General features: G+C 39.1%; 1 protein-coding gene across 1 annotated transcript; it reads left to right on the forward strand.

Moving 5' to 3' along the window:
* Positions 1-4164: 4164 nt before the first annotated feature.
* Positions 4165-5565, forward strand: LOC133541790 (zinc finger BED domain-containing protein 4-like). The gene is made up of 2 exons (XM_061885379.1): positions 4165-5177; positions 5353-5565. Exons 1-2 carry the CDS (start codon positions 4190-4192, stop codon positions 5526-5528), a joined length of 1164 nt encoding a protein of 387 aa, XP_061741363.1. The 5' UTR covers positions 4165-4189; the 3' UTR covers positions 5529-5565.
* Positions 5566-10802: the final 5237 nt, after the last annotated feature.

The following is a 10802-nucleotide window of genomic DNA, read 5'->3' on the forward strand; positions in this document are numbered from 1 at the left end:
CCCAAAATGTGTTTGTCATTCTTGTTTGGTGTGGGTTAACAGTGTGGCGCATATTTGTAACTGTGTTAAAGTTGTTTATATGCCCACTCTCAATGTGACCTGTATGGCTGTTGATCAAGTATGCCTCGATTAACAACCAGTTCGCTCTCTCTGTCTCTCCCTCTTGAATTCTGCTGTGTGCGCACACCGACACAATTTGTTTTGATTTTAACCCCTTCTTAGCCCTGTACGTACATTGAAAAGACACGCAACCCTGACTCAAAACCCTGGACATATGAGGCATTTGAGAAACCCCGCCCAGTAGAGATGCGCGAATAGGTAATTATATCATCCGCAACCGCATCACTAAAGTAGTCATCCCCCCGCCATCCACCCGAACCAATATTTTATCAGAACCGCATTTGCCCGCCACCCGCCCGTTGTTATATAGCCGCAGTCGGCGACCTTTACCACAAAAAGAGCTAGTTTGACACGTGTCACAAAGTAAAGAAGACAATGGGAGCAGCTAACGTTCTCGCGAATATCCGATGGTGCTCATCCAGATAACGAGAAAAAGGGCGTGCTGTGAAGCCATTGCCTTTGACACCTTCTACATCATGTGCGAACAAGTTTGCCAGTCCAGCAACATGCTGTATGCAGCTTCCTCAAATACACGTACAAGATTGAAAGGCATAATGGGTGATAAAAAGTACACTGATGGTTGTGATATAAACAATTTTAACACTCTTACTAATATGCGTCACGCTGTGAAGCCACACCAAACAAGAATGACAAACACATTTCGGGAGAACATCCTCACAGTAACACAACATAAACGCAACACAACGAATACCCATAATCCTTTGCATCCATGAATTACTTAGCATTTCATGGAAGCCGCTTTAATACCCAATCATGGCACTCACCTGTTCCCAATTAGCCTGCACACCTGCGAGATGTTCCAAATAAGAGTTTGATGAGCATTCCTCAACTTTATCAGTATTTATTGCCACCTTTCCCAACTTCTTTGTCATGTGTTGCTGGCATCAAATTCTAAAGTTAATGATTATTTGCAAAAAAAAAAAGTTTATCAGTTTTAACATCAAATATGTTGTCTTTGTAGCATATTCAACTGAATATGTGTTAAAAATGATTTGCAAATCATTGTATTCCGTTTCTATTTACATCTAACACAATTTCCCAACTCATATGCAAACGGGGTTTGTAAGAACTCCCACAACGGCTGCAGAAGGTTGCGGTAGAAAAGTGTCTCCAGTTGTCTTGGACTCCATGCCACTGGACCCTGACCCGATTCTGTCAAGGATCGTGTGGTGACTGTCTGTGCACCAGCCTCACGACGTTAAGCAAAGTCACGCACAGGCATCCTCCATAAAGGGATACACCCCTACCAGGAGGAACGTCATACTCGTTCGAGTGACCGCTGATGATGATGATGATGATGGTATATTCCGTACAATTGACCACTAAATGGTAACAAACAAATAAGTTTTTCAACTTGTCTAAGTCGGGGACACGTTAATCAATTTCATGGTAGACATGAATGACATGCTAAGATTAAAGTTCAAACTTTTTAAGCAAATTTTATACTTTTTTACTCTACTTCCCTAGCCATACACCTTAGAGCAGGCCTGGGCAATTATTTTGAGCAGGGGGCCCAAATTTAGAGAAAAAATGTGTCTGGGGGCCGCTATACCTTGATTTTTAGGAACACTAATACAAAACCTCACAATGATGTCTGATTGAATGCTAAAAACGTTATGACAGACCGCCTTAAAAATGGAATGGAATTTTACATTTGTTTTACTGAGTGAGACACCCAGACTGTAATGAAAATAAAAAATGTGGGGTTTACAATATTAACTATGAACGATAAAAGACTGAATATTGACAACGTATCAATGTCACACCCCCTTTCGATTGACATATTTTACAATCAAGCGAAACGCAACAAAAATACAACAGACACAGCGAAATATGAACGCGAAAGGTTAAAATATAAATCCAGCCAAAATATCATATAGCTGACATATCACTAGGCTTTAGAACTTTGCTGTAAAAAAGTCTCTGACACCCGCATTTAAGGGTGGCCGCTCTGGAAAAACTCTGTGGAAATGCACCCCACCCACACTGCTTAGTGACTTGTCTGAGCTGCTGTGATTTAGATTACCATAGTAACTGATTAGATTACCATAGTTACTAGTATATCATGCAAAAGGGCAACACTTTGTATAATTCAAGACTTAAGGTCATTTAAAGAACTATACAGTCATTTAAAAACATCACTGCACATCATAATGGCAGCTACTGTTTCGATCTTAAAGATCTACAAACATTTTTTGGGAATGTCCGGCGGGCCAGATTGAAAAGTTTAACGGGCCGCATGCCTTAATTTGCCGAGCTCTGCCTCAGAGTCTTATAACTTGGTATGTGACAATGTTAACTGTTAGCATGCTAACATTAAAGTGCTAACTTTTTAATTAAAAGTTAAAGTACCAATGATTGTCACACACACACTAGGTGTAGTGAAATTTGTCGTCTGCAAATGACCCATCCCCTTGATCACCCCCTGGGAAGTGAGGGGAGCAGTGGGCAGCAGTGGGCAGCAGCGGTGCCGCGCCCGGGAATCATTTATGGTGATTTATCCCCCAATTCCAACCCTTGATGCTGATTGCTAAGCAGGGAGGCAATGGGTCCCATTTTTTTATAGTCTTTGGTAGAACTCCCAACCTACCGAACTCAGGGCGGAAACTCTAACCACTATGCCACTGAGTAGGTAAACTAAATTTAACAATTTTTACTCTAATTCCCCAGCCGTACACTAGGGATGTGCGTATCGATCCTGTGGTATCGATATATCGATACTCACACGCTACTCATTTGGTATCACTTTTCTGAAAAAAGAATCGATATAAACCAAAAAACGGCGTGTGGGGGGTGCAAGCATCACTTTCAGATGTTTTTGATTACTTACTTAACTTACTATGTGCTGGGACACCCCTGTACCTGGCAGAGTATAGAGCTGGCCCAGTCACGTCACAGGAGACAGCGAATGAGCGTCGTCAACGTGCAACACACACACAGCCAGCCGACAGCGATGCAGCCAGGCCAGGAGGTCAGCACGGCCACAGATGCGGGAGCCGGAGGAATGGAAAAGCCAGAGACGCGATAATGGCAGACAAGAAACGAAGCGTGCTGTGGTGTTATTTTTCACCAGTAGACAAAGCCACGGCACGGTGCGAACTGTGTGACAAACAAGTGCCACACAGCAGCAACACCAGCAATTTATTTAAACATATAAAGACCACACATCCCGAGAGCCACAGTGAGCTGGTAAAAAGACAGGCTCACGCTCCTGTGAAAGACCCTGCACGAAAGTCTGCAAAAAAGCCAAGTGTATCCAGGTAGCCTAGTTAGCGTCCGACCTTTGGCAGTGTAGTGATAAAGTCTATAAATATTCCGATCACAAGCTACTAATAACATACACTTCAGGTGAAGGGGGAAATTATATCCAGTGTTGTCCAATCGTTGACTTAAAACAGGCATTGTTTTTGTTATTTTTAGTAATGTTTACTGAATATTTTTTTTTAAATGATTATCCTAAATTCAAATAATTTCCACACAGGGGAATTTACTGTTAGTTGAACATTTCTTGATTATTTAAAACAAGATAAGAAAGAGATAACATTTGGAGATTCTTCATCTTTGCATTAGTTTGGTTTTTTTCCAAGAAAATCTTGAAATATATGATTGAATGTGATTTGGGTTTTAATCTGTAACATGATTTCTTCCATTTCGAAAACAGTAGCCTATTTCATTAATTGCTAATTATATCACAAACTTTAAAAAATAACTGCAGCTACTTGCGATTCGGATTCAACAGTTAATTGGAAAGCCCTAATATCTAATTAAATCCTTAATATATTTTATAACAAATACATTTTATCTTACCTATTGTGACATGTAAATGTTATTCTTTTCAGATGAGTCTCATAGAGCACGTGAGATCACAACAAGCCTTGCCAAAATGATTGTGAAGGACTTGCAACCCATTTCAATAGTAGAGGACCAAGGTTTCCGGCATTTTATGAAGGTGGTAGATCCTCGATACCAGATCCCTAGTCGGAAATCCATGATGACAGGTGAAATTCCCAAACTGTACGAGCATGCACAAAAAACAGTAAAGGACTCCATGCAATCAGCAAGCAGTGTGGTTTTAACAACCAACATGTGGACTGCAAGAACCACTGAAGGTTATTTGACTCTGTCAGGACATTTTATTGACAAAGACTGGCAGATGCAGTCTTGCAATCTTGCAACAATCCATGTAGCTGTGCAGCACACAGCAGACAATATATCTGAACTCCTCCAAAAAACAACTGATGAATGGGGCATCACCAGTAAGGTTCATGCGGTTGTTACAGACAATGGAGCCAATATGGTCTCTGCTGTGCGTAAAACTTGTTGGAAACTTATTCCTTGTTTTTCTCACACACTTAACCTCATTGTGAAGGACTCCATTAAGGCTGACACAAGTCTTGAGTCCAGCTTTGAGAAATGCAGTGCCATTGTTCGGTTCTTCCATCACAGCACCAGAGCAACTGACAAGCTAAAAGAAGTACAAAATCAGTTGAATTTACCACAGTATAAACTAATCCAAGCAGTAGATACTAGATGGAACTCTGTGTTGTACATGATTGACAGACTGTATGAGCAACAACAAGCCATCACAACAACACTTTGTCTTCTCAGGAGAAACTACATGTGCCTATGTGATGAAGGATGGTCCCACATCAGGCAGGCCAGTGATGCCCTCAGGCCTTTTGAAGAGGCCACCAAGGAGGTTTCAGCAGAGCAGTATGTCACAATTTCCAAAGTCATACCTCTGGTCTGTCTTCTTCTCCAGAAAGTAACCACATCTGCTGAACAGGGTAACAGTCTGGCTTCACAACTTGCTGCACAATGCAAGCGAAGGTTCCAAAACATTGAACACAACCACACTCTTGCAGCCAGCACCTTTTTGGACATTAACTTCAAAAACATTGTGTTCAGTGATTCTGCAAATGTGGATATGACTAAATCACGGATCATCACAGAAATGCAAGCCCTGGCCTGCGCTGAAACAGTCAACAAGACATTAGGCCGCCGCGACTGCATCAACTGTGACACAAGAGTCGCCTGCTGAGTGCTCATCATCCAAGGGAATATGGCAGGAGTTTGGCAGTCGTGTTCTGGCTTTTCAGAGCAATCGCACAGCAAACACAGATGCGTATGTTGAAATGAGAAGATACATGGAGGAAAAGCTGATCCCAAGGAGTGAGGACCCTTTGGTTTGGTGGAAAAAAAATTAAAACACATTCCCAATGCTGAAGAAAGTTGCGAAAAAATACCTTGGAACTATTGCAACGTCTGTTCCAGCAGAGAGACTCTTCTCTAAGGCCGGAGAAATAATCAGCCAGAGGCGTAATCGTATCAAAGCAGAAAACGTGAACATGTTACTTTTCCTGTACAGCAATCTGAGAATTCAGTAAAGTGGGACGTGTGATGACATATCTCGAGTACACTAAAGGTGTGATGGTGTCAGACATTTTTGTACATCATTTTTCCAAGTTCATTTTCTCAGGGAACTGTCTTTCGTATGCAGGTTTATAGGGCAAGAAAATCCTAGTTTATTGTGATAAGGAAATTATTGACTTTGCTTCAGAGAAGTGTAATAAGTTTACTTCCACAAAGAAGTTTGAAACATAACATTGTTATGAATAATTTTTTTAAAGCTTTTTCTACCAATACTTTTTTTTGAGAAAAAAGAAAAGTGAAAATGTGTATTTTTGTTTATATTTAATTTATTTTTCATATTTATGTTATTTATTTTAATTTTACTTTTATTTTATATTGACCATAATAAATGTGGTATAAATGGTCTGTATTTGTCTTGTGATTTGTCTTAAATAATAACAATAGTAATAATATTTTTGACTGACAAAAATTGCCAATAATAAATTAATGGTATCGGTATCAGTATCGGTATCGATGAAAATGTAAGAAAAAGTATCGTATTGAATCCTAAAAGTGTGGTATCGCCCATCCCTACCGTGTACCACTCCGTACAGCGGTGTTTTAAAAAGTCATTAATTTTACTTTTTGAAACTGATACCGACAATTTTCGATTTTACATTTTCAAGCATTTATAATGCTTGAAAATGTAACATATACCTTTTCTGTTACTTGCCGATAATATCGGCTTGTCAATATTATCGGACATCTCTAGTGCTAACTTTTTAAGTTAATTTAACACTTTTTACTGTACTTCCCCAGCCATACACCTTAGAGTTTTATAACTTAGTATGTGACAGAAGCTAAATATTAGCCTACTAACATGCTAACATTAGTGTGGTAATTAAAAAATATATATTTTTAATTAATCAATCCAACAAAATAGTTCACAATAATAATACAATTCCAATTTCAAAACCAAACCCGGCCCGGCAACATTCAGAATAGCAATCAACAAAGCAAATTGGCTGACTGACTGCTAGGCCACTTCAAGCACTCACCACTAGCTTGCAGCACATTTGTGTTACTCATACAAATACGTTAAAGCAGGGCAGCTTGATCCCAATTTATAATTCCCTGTTATACAACATGCCAGGCAGTCTACTAAAGAAGGACTATGTTATTTTTTTACTTTCATTACTCTAGTATACTCTGGACTGAAGTTGTGTGCCTTCATTGTTTTTGTAGCTGTTGTTTTGAGGCATGTTTGAAAAAAAAAAAAAAAATCACTTTGTGAAAGTCAATGTATAGTATTTCCCATAGTTGTAGTGGGTATCAGTATTATTTCAGGAAGGGCATGTCCCAATTTCCAAGCTGCTGTTTTGAAGCATGTTAAAAAAAATAATGCACTTTTTGACTTCAATAACAAATACGGCAGTGCCATGTTGGCACTTTTTTCCATAGCTTAAGTTGAAGTTGTTTCCTTATTTTGGAAAACCTTGTTACTTTGTTTAATGCATCCAGCTGGTCATCACAACACAATTTGGTATAATAATGTGTTAATTCCACAACTGTATATATTGGAATCGGTAATTAAGAGTTGGACAAGATCGGAATATCCCAATCTAAACCTACATAAACACTTAACTGTTAAAACAAGTAAAATGCAGTATTTAGGGATCAACATAACCTCGACAATGTCAAGTTGAAACAAAGGTCTGCTAAACAGGAAGTGAACTCACTTGACGTTACATAAACCGAAAGTGAAACAACTGTTACCCAATTTGCATCTACCGGTATTTAAAAAAAACATTCCAAAATGTTAACAAATTAAAATGGAAAAAGAGAAAACATATTTAAACACACAAATAAAAATATTATGGCTCTCATGAAGCCAAAACAATATTTTATATTTCTTCTGCCAAGAAAGTATATTGTGTGGCTATTTTATTTAAGTGATACTTTAGTAACTTAAGTCTGACCTGCTGGTTTATTTACGTGACATCAATGTAGAAATTATAGGTTCCGAGCACTGGCATTCTAAGAAACATGCCCGTTTCTGTGAAAAGGAATGAGAAACAGATAAATGGGACACGCCTCAATAAGAAGTGCAAAGTCAGTTTCAGTATCACAGAGATAGTGTCGAACCACTTGCGTATGCCATTGCAACACAAATTCTTTCAATAAAAAAAAAAAGGGTCACAACAGAGTTGAGCCCATACACGCTGGCAGACTATCCATTGCGTGGCCAATTATTATTCATTCTCTAAAATGATCTTTAAAAACTACAATGTATAATCTGTTGTTTTTTATCCCTGAAATTTTACCTTTTTAGCTTTTTTTTTTCTTCCACAAACTACAGTATTTCACTGTAGAATTATTATTCAGTCAATCATCTATTTATTCTCTTTATTTCACTTATTCTCAAACTGTGGTACGTGTACCCCTAGTGGTACGCCAAAGATTCACTTGATTACAAGGGAACTGCACTATTTATGCACTCTTTCATCCATAGGGAGAGATTGTGGCGAATACTTTGATCTTATTGGATACCACGAGATGTTGTGTTATCTATAAAGAGCTTTTACTCCAACTTTTCATGCAGTGTAAGATGTAGTCATATAAAGTTTAAAGTTAGGTCAGGAGTTAGACAGGGATGTGCCATGTCTGTGCTTCTCTTCATAATCACCCTTGACCAGTGGCGGGCCATGCGTTTCCCACCTAGGCCTTCAGTGATGTCCGACTTCAATGATTACCTCTCAAAATACCATAATTTATGTCCCCACATGTCCATTGCTGGAGAAATACTATACAGAAAACACATTTAAGCACTACTGGGCATTGAATCAACACCAACAGTGTACATAATGGGTTGTTTTCTGGCGCATTTAAAAATCTATAAAAAATATATTATGTGGTACTGTCGAAATTTAAATTACAAAAAGCATATTAAACGTGAAAAAAAAAAAGAAATAACACATCTGAACTCACAATCTGTAGAAACCATTCGAGTTTCCGGGGTTGGCTGACATTTTCTCACAAGATGTAGCTTCTCTTTAAATATCCTTCTTGAAAATGGCCTTGTAAATATATGTGATTTCTTGTCTAATCATAAAAGATGCAGACGAGGCTTGTTGGTTGAGTTCTTAAAGTTTATTCCACAATGCTCATCAGAAACATCCTGCTAATGGCTAAATGTGGCTACTGCGCATGCTCGGCAAGACTGTGGCATTCTGGGTAATGGAGTTCTTGTGTTACCTAGCTCATAACATCACTATACTGTATAGTATCTGCCTTAGGCCATCTGAAAGGCCTTACTGACAGCAACTTGTGATCTGAATGGCTATCGCAACTGTGTCAACTGTATGTTCCAGTTCACCTACAGTGCACAGACACCAGCATTGTTAATTCTGAAGGCTTCGAGCAAATTTGGTACAGCATGGCAACATAAGCTAGCTGATTTATGATTGGATAAAAACTCTTTAAACTAAAATTAATAGCGCTGGAAGGAGCATAATATGAATACTTTGAGATATTTAGGGAGAGTGAATACAAAATTACTATTATCTTTAATTATGATCATGATTTCTGGTTATGTGAGGCCAGCAGAGAAGGCCTTACTGGCCCTGACGGCCCAGTACTGCTGTTGACTGAAGATCAGCCGAGAGGTGTCAGATGGTCAATTTTCTCCACGTTGGAAGACCTCTATTTTGCGGCTGAACTTACATTATTTTCACATACACAGCACCTGCAGGCAAAGACGACACGCCTGTGTGAGTTTGCGCAACAAGTTGGCCTGAAGATCGATGAAGGCAACACAGAAGTAATGACGAATAACCCAAATCCATTGGCAGTACAAGTAAATGGAGAAGATGTCTCAACTACAGAGGAATTCAAGTACCTTAGCAGGATTGTCAGATGTGTTGGGGGAGCAGAATATCACACTAGAAATCGCCAAAACATATCCAACATGTCTTTCAGAATGTTGAACAATGTATGGAGATCACAACTGTGTAGTACAAAAACAAAGTTGAGACTATATTAGAGCTGTGTCCTCTCCACCTTGCTACTGTATATGGATCGGAGTGTTGGATAAAGACCTCAATAAACTCTTAGTCATCCATACGAAGAGCCTCAAAAAGAGCCCTTAAATTTGCTGGCCTCATAAAATGACAAATGAAGAACTACTCACACGATGTATACAGGAGAACATGGTAACTACTGTCCTGAGAAGACGATGGAAAGATTGGGCAAAGTCTCAGAATAGATGCTCTGAATATCACTTAAGGGAGTAGAAAGCGGGGTAGAACCAAGAACACCTGGCGCAGAACAGTACAGAGAAAACTGAAGGACCTAAATCACACATAGGATACTATTCAGAAACTGGCCCAGGACGGACATAAATGAAGAACATGTGTTGCTGCCCTACATGCCAATGGAGGCATGAATGACAGTACCTTCCCGTACACTGGGGGTACTATTTCAGGTTTAGCGCTGTCAACTGAATTCCTTTTCCGGCTGACCTATGACGTCACACTAGTCATCTGCGGATCCTTGTTAAAACTTGTTTTAAGTGATGTCCGCTGTAATATTGGCACATATTACAAATATTAACTGATGTTAGATAGCAGACAGCATCAAGAAATGGTCATGGATTGCGCTACGAACATGATGCTACTAACAAGAATGTATCAGGTCGGATGCAATGGAGAGTTTGTGCGACAGAATTTTTGGACGAAAATCATGGAAAGAAAACTTTTGAATGTCTTAAAGTTACTCCAAAATAATCTGTGGATTGATGGAAGAAGTTTTAAATCCGAAGGAAAAGACTGTTTGATATCCAGAGGAAGGTTGCTATTTTTCTGGACTATTTTGCCAGTTGTGCGTAAAGTTAATCAGTTGAAGTGGACAAGTGCAGCATGAAGAAGTTTGTGTACACTTTATTATTCATCTTTCATATACCTGCTTCATTCTATCTAATCTCATTCATATTTTGTTCGAGAGTCCGTATTAGCACGGCATGTTACATTTCCTGTATACCTTCTTAAAGGCCTACTGAAACCCACTACTACCGACCACGCAGTCTGATAGTTTATATATCAATGATGAAATATTAACATTGCAACACATGCCAATACGGCCGGTTTAGTTTACTAAATTACAATTTTAAATTTCAAGCAGAGTTTCCTGTTGAAAACGTCGCGGAATGATGACGCGTATGACGTTATTGGTTGGAGGGGACATATTAGCCCAGCACCACTTACGGCTAAAAGTCGTCTCTTTTCATCGCGCAATTACACAGTATTTTGGGC

Source organism: Nerophis ophidion, linkage group LG23, assembly GCF_033978795.1.
Source record: "Nerophis ophidion isolate RoL-2023_Sa linkage group LG23, RoL_Noph_v1.0, whole genome shotgun sequence".
NCBI classification, from domain to species: domain Eukaryota; kingdom Metazoa; phylum Chordata; class Actinopteri; order Syngnathiformes; family Syngnathidae; genus Nerophis; species Nerophis ophidion.

Bases quoted from the DNA above. Each gene is read 5' to 3' on its own strand.
- LOC133541790 (XM_061885379.1), top strand. From the start codon at position 4,190: ATGCAATCAGCAAGCAGTGTGGTTTTAACAACCAACATGTGGACTGCA. The intron at 5,178-5,352 runs GCTGAGTGCTCA...AAAATTAAAACA, and splicing joins CTGTGACACAAGAGTCGCCT to CATTCCCAATGCTGAAGAAA.